This window comes from Microtus pennsylvanicus, chromosome 7 (genome assembly GCF_037038515.1).
Source record: "Microtus pennsylvanicus isolate mMicPen1 chromosome 7, mMicPen1.hap1, whole genome shotgun sequence".
In the NCBI taxonomy this organism is placed as follows: Eukaryota; Metazoa; Chordata; class Mammalia; order Rodentia; family Cricetidae; genus Microtus; species Microtus pennsylvanicus.
In genome coordinates this window covers 121854856-121872697 of record NC_134585.1, presented here as the reverse complement: position 1 = coordinate 121872697, position 17842 = coordinate 121854856, and the positions used below count along the sequence as shown (strand labels likewise).

The following is a 17842-nucleotide window of genomic DNA, read 5'->3' as shown; positions in this document are numbered from 1 at the left end:
TCAAACTGGCCCCAGCTAGTTGCCAAAATGACTAGGGAGCCAGTGTTCAGAACAGGGGTGGAGCCAGGGAAAGCAGAAAGGCAGAGAGCAAATGGCTTCCCTTGTTTCTCCCTGCCCAGCTTCCTGATCTAGCGAGCTCCTCACTCCAGAGTGGCAACGGCTAACACAGGCCGAACACCTGGTCAAGTCTTAATTTAGCAGGAAAGAAATCAAGGCAAAACTGATTGTAAAGCCCTGAGATTTTTCAATCCATTTTTTTCCTGCAACACACGTGGCCAGAAGATCTCTACACTGGGGTCCAAGGACCCATCAATCACATTCCCTGGGTACTTAAGCATCCTTCATTGCCTAAGCTTATCTCTGGCTCCTTCCCTTTCTTCACACGCTCCTGCCCACAAGCTTACCTGCAATCTGCTTCATAAATGTCATGCAAACACCGTCGGCTCCCAGAACTCCACCCTTCACCAGTTCCCGAACCAACCACACCAACTAATGGGGAGAAACAGACATACAGGGCACAGATGTGAGGTTGAGAAAGGAGCTAACTAGGTCACCCACAACGTAGGTGCACAATAATGGCTGCAGCCCACACCCTCTCCAGCCTACACCATGGAGTTCTTTTCCGTTCTTGTCTGGGGTTGGGGACTGGCCCCTCCTTGTGCATGCTAAGCACATGCCCTAACACTGAGTCACACTCCAGTCGTCCTCCGTCTTTCCTGGCCTTACCTGAGTCCGGCAGGTGTCTTGCAACTTCAAGTACTTCTCCATGAGTAGCTGGTTGATTTTATTCAGGACAATGTTCATGCCATCGCGACTCACCAGCGCCAGGTCCCGGTAACACTGTGACAAGTAAGGTTTGTGAGCAAGATCCTGACCCCACAGTCACCCAGCCAACCCGAGCCTGGCTCTTATTAACAGCAGTGGGATACTGGGTGGCTAGACACATTGCACTCTGGATTCTTCCTTCTACAAGCTCCTCCATTCCAAAACGACCCTCCAACTCTGCCTCTTGGGGTAGGGAAAATGACTCAAGATTCTCTAATAAGGCTTTCAAGAAAGGCTGCTGGGCAAAGCTGCTAGCTCTGTCCCTGTCCTCCAGCCTCCCTTTTCAGGAAGTGTCAAGACTGCTTGATGCCACAAGCTGAGCAAAGCCAGGTGGAAGCCATCTGTGTTCCATCTGCCAGCAGAGTTCACTGAGAAATGGGTCTAGGTGAAAGTCAAAGAGAAACCCAGAGGTTTTCAGGTTTGCTCTAACTCAGCCAGATGTAGCAAAGGGAATTTTGCTAAGGGACCAGGGTCTCGCACTTTCTAGCTTGATATAGTGGCACATACTTATTATCCCAACAGTTAGCGGGTAAGGGACAGAAATCACAAGTTCAAGGCCATTCTGAGCTATAAAGTGAGACCCTTGCTTAAAACCAAAACCAAACACTTTCCTGTTTGTTTGAGCTAGAGCCTTACATTGTAGCTCAGGCTATCCTGGAACTCACTATGTATGGCAATTCTTCTGTCTCAGCCTACTGAGATCGCAGGTGTGAACTATTACAGTCACTCAAAACCAGACATGGTGATGTGCAACTTTTTTCCCCACATAATTAATTTATTTTTATTTTATGTGCATGGTGTTTTGATTACATGTATGTCTGAGGGCATCGGGTCGCCCAGAACTAGTAACACAGTTGTGAGCTGCCATGTAGGTGCTGGGAATTGGACCCAGGTCCTCTGGAAGAGCAGCCGATGCTCCTAACCCACTGAACCATTTCTCCAGCCCCGGTGGCACACGTTTAACCCTAGCACTCAGGAGGCAGAGGCAGGTGGATCTCTGTAAAGCCAGCCTGGTCTACAGAGTGAGTTTCAGGCCACCCAGGGCTACACAGGAAAAAACAAACGAAACAAACTTTCATTTTTTATTATTTACTTTGTGTGATGGTGTGTGTGATTGTGAGTGATTGCGTGATTGTATGTGTGTGTGTAGGTCACAGGAAAACTCTATGGAATCAGTTTCTTCTACCTTTTCTTACATTCCAGAGACTGAACTCTGAACTTGTCTGAGACAGAAATTACCAGGCTTGTGCGGCAATTGCTTTTGCCCACTCAGTCCACTTGCCGGTCCCTAAACATGAATTTTATTAACTAAATGCCTTTCTTCTTTTCTCTTGAATGCTAAGTACTGAAGCAGGGGAGGTCCTTCAGCATCCTCAGCCCGGGGGGTGGGGGATGGGAGGTGGGGGAGATAAGGGAGTGCAGAAGTTTCTTCTGAGGCACTGCTTCCCTTCCCCTTAGAACTCTCCCCATAATGCTTCTTCAATGAGGCCAGGCCTTAGGGAACCTCATTCACTGCTTCCTGTGCCTGCTGAGTTCTATCCTGGTCTCAGTCAAAGGGCAAAACTTTTGTAGACAGGTTCTTAGCCAGAGAGAAACCTCAGAAGGCTGGTGAAGAGGTGGCTCAGATTAACAACAAGCCAGGTGGTGGTGGCACACGCCTTTAACCCCAGCACTCAGGAGGCGGAGGCAGGTGGATCTCTGTGAGTTCGAGGCCTATACAAAGAAACCCTGTCTTGAAAAAAGCCAAAACAAAGCCTACCATCATCACCACTATCAACAAAAAAGATTAACAAAAAGCAGGGTGTGGAGGTTCGAGCCTGCAACCTCAGCATTTGGGCAGGAAGTGTAAGACTTTAAGACAATCCTGAAGCCATTTTTGACAATTCTGAATCCTTTCAGCCTCTGTGCCATAGTGCTTCCCCTCCTCCCCTGGGAACCAAGGACCTAACAGCTACACTCACACGTACTCAGTTCCTGAACAATTACCCATATACGTATGCTTTGGTTCGGTCCTCTGGGAAACGGGGTCAAAATGACCTCTTACCTCATCTGATCTGGCAATAGCTCTCCAGTCAATTATTGGTAATAGCCCTTTCGAATAAGCCAATCAGAATAGTCAAAGAACAACCCCCTTGCTTCTGTGGCTCCTTTAAAAATAGACTGTACCAGCTATTCGAGGTCCCTCGGCTTCCCGAATGCTGGGGGACCTTGTCATGACAGAATTAATAAAATCCTTATGCTTTTGCATCAGCTGTGGTGTGTGAGGTGGTCTCTGAGGTCCTCCTCGGTGTTTGGACGCTGGAGTCCAACAGAAGGAGGATCAGAAGTTCAAGACCATTCTTGACTACATAGTAAGTTTGAGGGCAATCAGAGCCACATGACACACAGCCAAAAAAGAAAGGGAGGAAGGGAGACAGAAGAAAAAATATATCATAATAGTGACACAGGGTCCCATCCCTAACTAAAAAGTTATTTGCACACCTGGAGTGGTGGTGCACACCTTTAATCCCAGTACTCAGGAAGAAGAAAACAGATCCCTGAATTCAAGGCCATCTTGGTCTACAGAGCAAGTTCTAGGACAGGCAAGGCCAGATAGAAATCCTGTCTTGAAAAACCAAAATCAAACAGATTTTATGCTTTTTTTCTTTTACTTCCTCTTTTTTTTTCTTTTTCTTTTTCTTTTTTTTTTTTTTTTTGGTTTTTCGAGACAGGGTTTCTCTGTAATTTAGGAGCCTGTCCTGGAGCTAGCTCTTGTAGACCAGGCTGGCCTCGAACTCTAAGAGATCCGCCTGTCTGCCTCCTGCCCAAGTGCCGGGATTAAAAGGCGTGTGCCACTACCACACGGCTTTCATGCTTTTTTTTTTTTAATGGGGGTTTTGGTTTCATTTTGTTTGGGCACTTTTTATCTTAGTGATTTGTTTGTTTTGATTTTCATTGTGTATATATTTTTAAAATTTGTGATTTTTCTTTTTGAGACAGGGTTTCTTTCCATAGTCCTGGCTGTCCTGAACTCAAGAGATCTGCCTGCCTCTGCCTCCCAAGTGCTGGGATTACACCACAACCAAGTAAACCTTAAATCCACCCTGCATTTCTGTCCAAAGGCAGAACTAACCCTAATAAACTCTTACAAACAGTCCTCTTGCTTAAAGCTACAGTCTCAGACAACAGATTAAGGTCAGCCCTTATCAGCAACTCCCACCAGAGAAGGATAAACAACTGGGCAGACCTGCCACTAATTCTTCCACCAGCCTGACCCAACTCAAGTCTCCAGATGACTTCTTCACCTGATAGATCCTCCCTCATCTAAAACTGTGCTCCTAACTGTGACATGCTTGCCTGAAGAGGTCTGACCTGGGAACCCACAAGGGGAGGACTGACTTAGAAACCTTCAGCATTTGACGAAGCTGGCGCAGCCATCAGTTATGAAAGCCAGTGAGATGGTTCAACTCCCTTCGGAGTACAGGCCTGCCACAGTGCCAAAGGAGTAGACTATTCTAGCCCTTACCAGACTCGGTGGCCAAACTCATGGTAAGAAAACAAAGGCAGCAGACCCCGCCGACTCCCTCCCGGAGGAGGCTCCCTGACTTACCCTGGCAGACTTGGACCTCACATGAAACAGCCCTCTCCAGAAGCCAGGGCTAATCTGCACTGAGAAGACTTCGACTTTATTGTTTCGTTTGTCTGCTGTAAGCTAAGTTTGACTCTGTAATGCAGACTGGCCTGGAGCTTCTTATTTCTTTATTTGTATACATGTTTGCCTATGAGTTTACGTACACCATGTATGTGCCATCTCTTGGAGGTCAGATCCCCCGGAACTGGAGTTATAGGCAGTTGTGAACTGTGATATGGATTCTGGAAACTGAAGCTGGGTTTTCTGCAAGAGCAATAAATGCTCTTAATTACTGAGCCATCTTGTCAGTCATTTTCTTTGTGTGTTCCTGGCTGTCCTGGAACTCGCTCTGTAGACCAGGCTGACCTTGAACTCCCAGAGATCCGCCTGCCTCTGCCTCCCGAGTGCTGCATTAGAGGCCTGCGTCACCACCACTCAGCCATTTGTATTTTTCAAGATTTACTTACTTAACTTATTGGCTTGGCATTTGATATGTAGCTCTAACTAGTCTTGAACTCAAGGCAATCCTCCGATCTTAACTTCTCAACTACTGATCTTACAGGCATGTATCGCCACGCCCAGTTTTATGGGAGCTCAGTTTATGGGCTCACACCCAGGGCCTCACACAGCACTAACACTGAGCAACATCCAATCAGATCTTTAAGAATTGTATGTAGTGTGTATACAGTGTGTGTGTGTGTGTGTGTGTGTGAGAGAGAGAGAGAGAGAGAGAGAGAGAGAGAGAGAGGGGTCATCAGGCTTATCTGACAAGTACATCTATCAGCTGAGCCATCTCGCCTGCCCTTCAGTCAGATTTTAATTATAATATCTATAAAAACATATACAAGAGGAAATAAACTCATAGTCCTCACTTATCCACCTTCTTCTTTGCCAACAACATCTTTAAAATCAGTGAGCTCATTTTATGGCTCAGCACCATCAAATCAACATCACCCATTTATCCCTAAGAATCTGGGTGATAGATTCAGCCTGAGAAGAAATCCCAGCACTTGAGAGGCTGAGGAAAGGAGTTCTAGGTCAGCCTGAGACACATATCAAAAGGAGAAAGAAGAAAAAGCCAGAAAGCACAAATAGAATTCTACCTAATAAAGTTCAAAATGACTGGTCTTTCTCCTGGGAAAGCAAGAATACGTGAAGAGCTGCTGTTCTACCCCTTCATTTCCAAGGGCACCCAAGCTGGCATCAGAGAAGTACAAACACAGCAGGTTCCCACATCCACAGATACTTCACTGATGTAAGCATCACTGCCAGGGTACCAGAAGCATCCCGTCTGTATTCCTTCGAATGAGTTTCCTTTGGTTATCCCTGAACAAATGACAACATATCTAGGTTCCAAGGTTCCTTATAGAGGAACTAGAGGAACTCAGTCTAGAAGGAGAGAAAAGCTACAAACGCCATACAGGTTTCAGACAGATCAACTGATAGAGCGGAACACAGTAGACAAAGACAAAGAGCGCTTCTGTTTCCTTCCACACTGCTGTGCTCACTGAGGGGCCAAGAGCCAAGTCCCTCACTCTTCTCACTTCCTTCAGATGGTTCCAGCAAAACCCAAACTTTAACTATTATGCCAAGACTCAAAAGATACAAAGTTGCTAGACAAGGGCTATCTGGAGAAACAGAAGAATTAATTTATAAAAAGAACAGAATCCTGAGGAACTATCTTGCCTGGTCCTGAGCCTCCCAGGAGCCTCTTCTGTTTATGAAAAGGCCACACTGGTCTCTGGCAATACTCATTAGGAAGTCAGACTCCACTGTGCTCCCATGTTTTCTTAATCAGTACATTAAGCTATTTAATCTAAAGGTTACATGCTACGATTCACAGCCTGCTCTCTGTCTGTTCTCTGGGTAAGAGCTCTCACAGACCCGGCTGTCCTTTATCTCTTCCATCTCCCCAATTGCCGACCTTTGAGCTTCATGTCTTACACAAAAAACCTAATGTTCATGTTATTCTTATTCTCCTGCTTTTTCTTGCCTTTCAGCTTTAGAACGTGAGGACTGACAGGACTCTAGCCAGAGACCAATGAATTCGCTGAGAAGAGACTTGAGATCACATTTGGAGAAGGTGATGAAGCTCTTGTCTAGAATGTGGTGCAACTTCAGTTAAAGGGTAAAGGTCCCACAGTTTCATCAGGACCCAGGGAAGAGAGCCTTACCTTCTGGGCTTGGGCAGGCTCAGTGAGGACAAGAGTAAACAGGCCTAGACAGACCTCCTCATGCTGAGGGGGTCCTTTGCACACCTGGGAAGGAAGAGAGGAAACAATTAGCTGTCACTCACATGTAGGAAGTGCAAGCACAGAACCTCTGGCACTTCAGCACAGCAATGATGATTCCTGATAATTCACAAGTAATATCTAAATATTGACTATGTAAGAGCCCTCTAAATTATTTTCAACTATTATTTATTTATTTATTTTGGGGTTTTCTTTCTTTTTTATTTTTTTTATGGTCCATTTAACTTTATTTTATATGTATTGGTGTGAAGGTGTCAGATCCCCTGCAACTGGATCTTCAGACAGTTGTGAGCTGCCATGTGGGTGCTGGGGATTGAACCCGGGTCCTCTGGAAGAGCAGTCAGTGCTCTTAACCACTGAGCCATCTCTCTAGCCCTATTTTTGTTTTTTCAAGATAGGGTTTCTCTATGTAGCTTTGGAGCCTGTCCTAAAACGAGCTCTGGAGACCAGTCTGGCTTCGAACTCAGAGATCTGCCTGCCTCTGCCTCCTGAGTGCTGGGATTAAAGTCGTGTGCTACCACTGCCCAGTAACTATTATTTAAAGTATTTTTTTCAGTTAACATACAAAGCAATAGGATTTACTACAGCATCTTCACACATATTTCACTATTTAAATTTTCACATATATAACACCATATATACATAAGGTAATATGTGTTATACATACATAAGGAAATATGTGTGTTATATATGCATACATAAAGAAATATGTGTGTTATACATACATACAGAAGATAATATGTGTGTTAGACATGTGTGTGTTGTATGCATATGTTCAAGGAGGCCTGAGGTAGATGTTGGGTATTTTTCTCACTCAATCTCTACCTGTAGCTTCTGAAATAAGGTTTCTCACTAAATATGAAGCTCACAGATTTGGCTACGCTGGCCAGCCAATGAGCTTGAGGAATCCAGCTGTACCCACCACACCTCATTCCCAGGCTACTGTTACATGTATGTGTTGCCTCTCTTGTTAGAGATAACCAAGGACCCAAGCTCAGACTACCATGCTTGACTGAGCCATCAACATACCCACATTACCTAAATTCTTTTTCATTAATTAATTAATTTCTGTGGTGTGTGTGTGTGCACACACAATGTGCATGCCCATGGAGGTCCAGGACAACTTGGAGGAGGTGGCTCTCAGGGACTGGACTCAGGCAGTGAAACCTAGAGACAGATACCCTGATCTTTGTAAGCAACCTTGTATATCGCTGCTATATAAATTCCTCACATGTGCTAGTTAAAATTATTTTAACTGCACAGATTTACAAAGAGGAAAAAGATAAAACACATGTAAGAAGGATTTGTAGGCCAGGTGGTGGTAGCACACAGCTTTAATCCCGGCACTCAGGAGGCAGAGGCAGGAGGATCTCTGAGTTCGAGGCCAGCCTGGTTTACACAGTGAGTTCCAGGCAGCCAAAGATTTGCAGAGAAATTATAAGATAAGCATTTCTTTCATTTAAAAACTTGTGTGTGTGTGCGCGTGTGCGCACACACATACATGATGAAGCATACAGAGGTCAGAGGAAAATTTGCTACTGTGACTTCTCACCTTCCACCATGTGGGCCCCAGGGAACAAACACGCTGTCACACTTGACAGCAGGAATCACTATCTGCTGAACCATATTGTTGGTCCCATGAGTCAATATTTTTTTTTAAATCTTGAAAAAATTTTTGCCAGGTATAGTGGCATATGCCTTTTTGTTTTCAAAACAGGGTTTCTCTGTGTATCCCTCTCTGTCCTGGAACTCGCTCTATAGACCAGGCTGGCCTCAAACTCAAAGATCAGTCTGCCTCTGACTTCCAAATGTTGGTCTACAAGAGCTAGTTCCAGGACAGGCTCCAAAACCACAGAGAAACCCTGTCTCGAAAAAAAAAACAAAAAAAAAAAACAGGGGCTGGAGAGATGGCTCAGAGGTTAAGAGCACTGACTGCTCTTCCAGAGGTCCTGAGTTCAATTCCCAGCAACCACATGGTGGCTTACAGCCATCTACAATGAGACCTGGCGCCCCCTTCTGGCTTGCAGGCACACGTGGAAGGAATGCTATACACATAATATAATAAATAAATAAATAAATAAATAAATAAATAAATAAATATAAAAAAAACCCAAAACCAAACAAACAAATGTTGGGATTAAAGGAGTGCACCACCACTGCCTGGCGCGTGCTTGCGCTCTCTCGCTCTCTCTCTCTCTCTCTCTCTCTCTCTCTTTTGGTTTAATACATGCCTTTAATGCCAGTACTTGAGAAACAGACATAGGCAAATCTCTCTAAGTTCAGCCAGCACAATCTACACATCAAGTTCCAGGTGAGCCAGGGCTGAGACCAAGTCTAAATAAATAAAAGTTTACAAATTGTCAAAGAAAATCAGAGGACTATTCTTGAGAGCCAATCCTCTCTTGCCATCCTGTAGAATCCAGAAATGAGAACTCAAGACTGTTGGGGATGCGTGCAAAGCCCTAGACCGACTGAGCCACCTGGTCAAACACTGAGTTGTTATATAAGTCAGGCAAGATAGCATAAGCTGTAATCATGTACTTGGGAGGCTGAGGCAGGACCCTGAGTATGATGCTGGCCTGATCTCAGAAAAAAAGCCTCCAAGAAATAAACTATCCTAGTGGGAGAGTAAAACCTCACTTAAGGAACCAAGATATGAATTCAGTCCCTTAAATCCTGGCCACCATCTTTCCTCCTTCCGGTCTGCATCTGAGAGATTCCCCAAGCAGAACGGATTAAGGACATGGTACTCACATAAGCGTTGAGGGCATCGTTGGCTTCTCGCTCAGACACACCAGTCGTCATCGACGTCACAATACTCATACACCTTTCCAACCTCTGTGGGGAGGGATGGAAACAAGTGGGGAGTGCGTTATAACACAGCCTATGAAGTACTTCTCACCCAAAACATTTTAACACTTCAAGCTTGATCATTCTTCTGCTATTGCTTAAAAAAGAAACACGCTGCACGTCCTGTCGAATGGCCACTAACAACTGTGAGAACAGCAGCAGTAACAGCCGACTCTGGCCAGCAGCACCACCACCACCTACTACAGCTAGTGGACAACACCTCCAGGAAGGACAAAGCCGTAATAATTAACAATGCCGACTTTCACAGGAAAATAGCACACGGAGGACAGCCTGGAGGACGTCACCAAAGGCCAGTGAGGCAAACTGACACCGTTTGCCTCTAAGACTAGGAAAGTCAGGTAAGTGGTGTTGGCTGTAGTCCCAGGTAACTAGGAGGCTGGGATGGGAGGATTACTTGAGCCCAGGCGTTAAGAACAACCTAGTAACACAGTCTGTCCAAAAATAAATGAACAAACATGAAAGCGCACACCTGTGATCTGGGTACTCAAGAAGGCAGGGGGATTTTGAGTTCAAAGTCAGCCTGGGCTGCATAGCAAAATTTTGTATAATTTTTCTTTAAATTTTAAAGTTACCAAAAACCTAAGACTCGTAACAGTCAAACATAAGGTATGGGACTTGTTTTCATTTCTGAACTGAGCAAGCCAACTTTATAAAAAGAATTTAAAACATAAAGGTTGTGCATGCTCTTAGTTTCAGCATTTGGGAGGCAGAGGCAAGTGAATCTCTCTGAGTTCAGGGTTAAGTAAAGAAACCCTATCTCCAAAAAAAAAAAAAAAAAAAAGAAAGAAAGGGGAAAAAGGCAGGGTGGTAGTGGCGGCGCATACCTTTAATCCCAGCACTCGGGAGGCAGAGGCAGGCGGATCTCTGTGAGTTCGAGGCCAGCCTGGTCTACAAGAGCTAGTTCCAGGACAGGCACCTAAAACTACAGAGAAAGCCTGTCTCGAAAAAAATCCAAAAAAAAAAAAAAAAAAAAAAAAAAGAAGGGGACAAAGTATATAAAGAGAAAATGAACAAAAGGAGAAATTTAAGGCTGTAGCTCAGCAGTGAGACTAACATGTGAGCACCTGTGAGGGAGCTGGGTGTGGCGGTGACACCTGTTAGCCCAGCACTCAGGACAAAAGCAGGAGGGCTGCCAGCTGGACCACCAAAGTGAGACTGTGTACGAAAAGAAATAGTAACAACAATGTAGGAACAAAACACTGAGTTGGTACAGCAATGCATGGGGGATCATCCTTCAGGCAAGAGCATAAGGAATGCAAGGTCATTTTTTGCTACAAAGCATTCAAGACAGCCTGAGTTATGTGAGATGCCATCTCACAACATCAAAAGAAACAAAAAAGAAAACAAAAAAACCCTAAACGCCAGGCAGTGATGACACATACCTTTAATCCCAACACTTGAGAGGCAGAGGCAGGAGGATCTCTGTGAGTTCAACTGGTTTACAAAACAAGTTCCAGCACAGCCAGAGCTTTTACTAAGAGCAACGCTCTTGAAAAACCAAACAAAGGAACCCAAAACAACCTGAACATACTTGAGACTTTGGGCTCGAGCCCTAAGCTGCAAAGAAAAAGCACTGCAGTAATAATGACGACGATCCTGCCGGCCACGTTCTGCGGCTATGACAAACACCACGAGAAAGGTGGACAGAAAAGACAGAGGTTATCTGTGTCCACCCTGCTAAGAGCCCAAAGTGATGGGACTGAAGAGCTGGCTCAGCAGTTTAGCAATCTGGCTGCTTTTGTTGAGGACGCAGGTTCAGTTCCCTGCACCGACACAATGTAGACAGCCATGAAGGCAAAACACTCATACGCATAAAATAAAAATAAATCTTAAGTTCCAGAATAGCTCGGTCTACAAAGTAAGACCCTGTCTCAAAAACAAAACAATATACTATTAATAAACTTTTTTTGTTGCTTTTGGTTTTTTTCTTACAGGGTTTCTTTGTGCAGTCCTGGCTGTCCTGGAACTCACAATTTAGACAAGACTGGCCTTGAACTCAGAGATCCACTCATTCTGCTTCCTGAGTGCTGGGATTAACAGCGTTCCCAACCATGCCCAGCAATAATAGTAAATCTTGGAAAAGAGTTTAAGGTAACACAGGGTAGACTTGTGTTCTGATGGGTCCAAACCTAAGACTGCCTGGCTGTGACATCCACACTCTAGACAGCAGGCCTAGCTTCAAATCAGGGCAGACCAGCAGGTTCAGCCTTAATAAACAGCAAGGACATACGTGTGAAAAGGGACCGTGTGGTCACATGGAAGCTGACCCATGAGCTCTGGGAGCCATTATCACCCAATTTTGCTCCTGTATAAGAAAAATGTGGAAGGAAAACCTGAGGCTGGGCTTCCTCTCTTATCAAACCTTGTCCCTGTCACCAGGGACTGGAGACCAACCTAGCCAATGGTTAAGTCTTGCTGGCACTCTGTCTCCAGCCTACGTTAACTGCAGCTTCAGAGTGAAGGGAGATGGTGAGCAGCAGCAACCTAAAGCTCCACACACTGCTCATATCAAATATAGACACATCTTTGTTGAATCACCAAAGGGAAGCCAAGCAGCAGCCCGGCAACAGAAGCCACCGGGAAGTGAGTATGGACTGAACTGGTCCTTGCTAGCCAGGCCGAGGCTCACCTTGGCTGAGCCTCTGTAAACCCTGGTTTTATCTGGGGGAAAAAAAAAAGCAAACAAAAGCCCAGAGATAACGGCCGTGTCGTGAAGTTGCACCACGCACACGATCTCAGTTAATTAGAATCTGTGCTATTTGTGAAGCTCAGCAATTGCACAAATCTAACCTTGAAGACCTGGCTCCAATCTCCTGCCATTTCTTTGTTTAAGATTTAAATTCCACTTATTTACTTGTATGTGGGGGGTGTGCGTGTGGGCACAGTGTGTAGGCCAGAGGTCAGCTCATGGGAGTCAGCAATCTTCCACCATCAGGAGGGCTCACAGCAAGTAACTTTTACTCCACAGTCAGCCACCTTGCTAGCCCCTGCCACTACTTCTCATGTTATGTCCTTAAAGGTTCCTGAAAACCAAATCCTCTGCCACAGGACATGGATAATTTCCCAACTTGTGAAAGGCTTCTCTTATTTTGCCGTTAAGAGAACAGAGGAATCACCAGGCGGTGGTGGTGCATATTTTTATCCCAGTACTCGGGAGGCAGAGGCAGGTAGATCTCAAAGAGTTTGAGGCCAGAGCGAATCTCAGGACTGCCAGGGTTAAAAGAGAAACACTATCTTGAAAAAAAGAAAACAAAACAGAGTGTGTGCATGAGAACATAGCAAAGAGAAGGGAGGAGGCGTAATGGATCCAAAACCAAGAGTCTGCAAATCCCACTCCAAGGCCCTATGCACTGGCTAAGTGTCTTGGTGTGGTTTAACATTCACGAGGCTTTGGGTTGAGCAAAGTTTCTCTAGGCTCCTCCCCATGTTCTAAGCTCTGATCAGAGGCCTGACTACAAGACACTGCCCAGTCAAGAAAAGTGGCCTCTTGAAACAGGGAGGCCCTATGAAGGCTGTAGAAAGTGGAGTCCAGAATTTGAATGGGTAGACACATTCATTTTAAGACAACAGAGGTTCAGAAGAAAACTTTTATCTAAAACCGCTCCTGGTGGTACATTATCTGTAACCTCATCAGAAGTTCAAAGACAGCCTGTTTAAAACAAACCAAAGACAAATAAGCAAACGAAAAGAAATAACCAGGAATCATTCGGAGTGACAAAAGGACTCTCTCCTCAGCTGGGTGTGGTGGTGAGCACCTTTAATCCCAGCCACTGGGAGGCAGAGGCAGGCTGATCTGTGAGTCTGAGGCCAGTCTGGTCTACGGAGCAAGTTTCAGGACAGCCAGGGCTATGTAGAGAAACCCTGTCGCAAAAACAAAACAAAAAAGGACCACTCTCCTCAAAGGCCACAGGAAACCAGATGTATAATTGGGTAACAGTATCCTTTCCCCATAGTCTCTGAAGGTCCTCAGAAAAGATGAAATCACACACACAGCTGCCAGCAATTGCTGGCAGGATGGCTCTGTTCAGAATAAGCTCTCTATGACAGCACCTCAGAGAGATGAGTAAATATTTATCATCTCCAGGATCTCTGGAACTCATTCTTCTCGTACTGAAACCACCTGACAACGGCAGTGGATGGCACGGGGAAGGGAGGGGAGCCTTCCAGCTTCTCAGTAGACACCTGAAGCGGGAGGCAGGAGGTAGAGATGTACACACCCCATCTCTCTGTCCTGGGCCTGGTGAGGGGAGATACTCTGCTTAGCGTACAGTGCACAGCTCCCTTACAGAAGGTGAGTAGCCTAGAAACACTCATTCTGCTGTCTTCAGGAAAGGAAAATGTGATCCCACCTGCACAATTTCTAAGAACCCATCAACAAGAAAGGACTGACCGTGCTGGGTTCCTAGTACAGCCTTTGCTACCGGTGTACACAGAGAGGACAGACTCCGGTATCCTCCCAGGGACCTAGGACAAATACCCTACAGAGTCCAAGGAAAGACCTATATTCTACAGTCAAGAATATGTAAAATGATGATTTAAGGGAGAAAAAAAATTAAAATGACTCAAAGGTCAGCCCATGGACATTTCTCAGAGAGGCTGAGTTATCTCTCAGAGTAAACATGGTGGGGACACACCTCTATTTTGCCAAACATAATTCTGAGACCTATCTTAAAGATATTCTGATTTCTCTGGGCCACAGCTCCTGCTCTTGGCCTGCCTTCCCTGGCAAAGGAAGAGCCAGGACTGGGAAGCCTCATGAGACCAGGAACTACACGTCCTGAACTCCTCCAACCTCTGCCACTATTTTTATCTCCCTCCCTCCCAAACTAGGATGGGGATGGGAAAGAAGACTTCAGTCTTCAAAGGGAGGAACAGGGCCAACGAGAAGAAAGGATACAGCAAACACTCCCAGGAGAGCAGAGTCACAGTCCTGCCCAGGATGGTCCTGAGTGCGTCCCACTGCAGACTGTGAGTGGCCTTTGCTAATCATGCCCAACTATGCCCACGCCTTCATCACCCTCATCTATTTTTTCAGGACTTCTGGTGGCGTGATACTTTGTCTTTGGATGATAAACTTCTAGGTGGCACACCTTACGTCCTCCTCCCATTTTCCTGTAAGACTCAGCACACTTTAAGCACAGAGTCAAAAAGCTGACCCATTTTCCTGGGCCACTGGTAGGCCTACGATGGAAAATAACCAAGTCAGAATGAGCAGAGGTCAGTTGGTCAACAGAAGGTGTTGATAACTTCTGTGTGCAAAGATCTGTGGGGAGGCACAGAGGAAGAAGAGGCCAGCAAGCCTGGCCCTCAGACACGATGGCCTAGCAGGGATAACAGAACCACACCCACGGGGGGGGGGTGCTAGTGTAGCAAGACTTGCTGGAAACTAAGACGCAAAGGCCAAAGGGCAAAGAAAATGTGGACGAGGGAGCCTGAGACATACTGGAGGCATCCACACCATAAAAGAGATCAGAAAGGAGAAAACAAACCCTCCCATTTCTCCCTAGGAAGCTAAAAGTTCGTTCTGAGTCTAAGTAAGCGAGAATGAACATAAAGGCTTCCTTGCTCATGATCTCCCCCAGCCAGATCACCTACTGCCCAGAAAAAGAATCTGTACCTGCGTCCTGTAGGAGTAAGGATGGGAATCAACAGACTCTCATCCAACCTTGCTCTGGTGGAGGGATCAACGGTGGCCAGTCAGCTACTGATTTCTCCCCTCCTAAAGCTCCAGTGCTAACACACCACTTGACAGTCAAACTGGTGATAAGTTCCAGACCTACCCAGGCGATGGTGGCACATGCCTTTAATCAGAGCACTTGGGAGGCAGAGGCAGGCGGATCTCTGAGTTTGAGGCCAGCCTGGTCTACAGAGTGAGTTCTTGGACAGGTAGGACTACACAGAGAAACCCTGTCTCCAAAACCCAACCCCCCCTCCAAAAAAATTATCTCAAAAAATAATACAGGGCTGGGGAGAGGTTCAGCAGATAAAGAGGCCTGGAGAGCTGAATTCAATCCTGTAACCAAGTCTGTAAAGAGTGGAGGGAGAGAACCAACTCCATAAAGATATCCTCTGACCTGTGTGCACATTTCAGCATGTACACTCCACACACATCATACACACTCCCCACACATCATACACACTTCCCACACACACCACACACATCATACACACTTCCACACACATCATACACACTCCCCACACACCACACACATCATACACACTCCACACACATCATACACACTCCCACACACATCATACACACTTCCCACACACGCCATACACACTTCCCACACACATCATACACTTCCCACACACACCACACACATCATACACACACCACACACATCATACACACTTCCCACACATCATACACACTTCCCACACACACCACACACATCATACACACACCACACACATCATACACACTTCCCACACACACCACACACATCATACACACTTCCCACACACATCATACACACTCCACATACACACCACACACACATCATACACACTCCACACACATCATACACACACCACACACATCATACACATCATACACACTTCCACACACACACCACACACATCATACACACTTCCACACACACCACACACATCATACACACTTCCCACACACGCCATACACACTTCCCACACACACCACACACATCATACACACACCACACACATCATACACACTTCCCACACACGCCATACACACTTCCCACACACATCATACACACTTCCCACACACACCACACACATCATACACATACCACACACATCATACACACTTCCACACACACCATACACACTTCCCACACACATCATACACACTTCCCACACACACCACACACATCATACACACACCACACACATCATACACACTTCCACACACACCATACACACTTCCCACATACATCATACACACTTCCCACACACACCACACACATCATATACACACCACACACATCATACACACACCACACACATCATACACATCATACACACTCCACACACATCATACACACTTCCACACACATCATACACACTCCACACACATCATACACACACCACACACATCATACACACACCACACACATCATACACACACCACACACACACCACACACATCATACACACACCACACACATCATACACACTCCACACACATCATACACACACCACACACATCATACACACTCCACACACATCATACACACACCACACACATCATACACACACCACACACATCATACACACACCACACACATCATACACACACCACACACACACCACACACATCATACACACTCCACACACATCATACACACACCACACACATCATACACACTCCACACACATCATACACACACCACACACATCATACACACACCACACACACACCACACACATCATACACACACCACACACATCATACACACTTCCCACACACACCACACACACCATACACACTTCCCCCACACATACCACACATCATACACACTCCCCACACACACACCATACACACTTCCCACACACGCCATACACACTTCCCACACACACCATACACACTTCCCACACACATCATACACACACAGCATACACACTTCCCCCACACTTTCCCTCACATATATCATATGCACACACTTCTTCCCTCAGCCTCTTTGGATTGTTGGAATTGCCTATCTTGGTTGATTAAAAAAGATAGCAAGTTTTCTCCAAATGCACATAGAATTATACAGTGAATCTGCTGGGGGGTAAGCAACGAAGTCGCTGTAAGGCCACTTTGATTCAAGTTCACCTCTCTTTTTGAGACAGAGTCTGTCTATGGTCGATCTGGCCATCCTAAAGCTTGCTAGGTAGACCAGGCTGGACTCAGTCCCACAGAGATCCACCTGCCTCTGCCTCGAGTGCTGGGCCACAAAGCTTGTGACCTAACATACAAAGTTTCTTTTCTTCTGTCTTTTGTTTCTAGAGGCCAGGTTCTTGTTAATGATGCCCAGGGCTAGCCTAGAACTCACCACACACACACCCTAACTCTCTCTCTCTCTGACACACACACACACACACACACACCCCACACACAGAATCTTCCTGACTCAGCCCTCCTAGAGCTAGGGTTACATGAGCCCCCACAGCTGGCAATCTAACGTTATTTAACTCTGAGTTTAACCTGCGACTCCAGCATCTGGTAAAGGAATTCACCACAGCCGAGCCCGTGAAGAGCCAGGGCCTGTTGGTTTCCTTCCCATCCCTAGACACTGAAATGAATGCATTAGGCTTT

The 17842-nt window shown here is 45.9% G+C and overlaps 2 protein-coding genes across 2 annotated transcripts in view; one reads left to right on the top strand and one right to left on the bottom strand.

The window, feature by feature from the left end:
* The window catches only part of Ints3 (integrator complex subunit 3), a 43919-nt gene that overhangs the window by 24373 nt on the left and 1704 nt on the right, over nt 1-17842 (bottom strand). The window contains exons 2-5 of the mRNA XM_075978296.1: nt 9442-9525; nt 6610-6693; nt 727-840; nt 405-489 (exon numbers count right to left, since the gene is read on the bottom strand). Coding sequence (XP_075834411.1) covers nt 405-489; nt 727-840; nt 6610-6693; nt 9442-9525 — 367 coding nt within the window. The remainder of the gene's footprint in view (nt 1-404; nt 490-726; nt 841-6609; nt 6694-9441; nt 9526-17842) is intronic.
* S100a14 (S100 calcium binding protein A14) overlaps nt 13549-17842 on the top strand; it is a 96107-nt gene continuing 91813 nt past the window's right edge. Inside the window, exon 1 of the mRNA XM_075978298.1 lies at nt 13549-13560. The gene's annotated coding sequence lies outside the window, so the exon portion shown is untranslated. The remainder of the gene's footprint in view (nt 13561-17842) is intronic.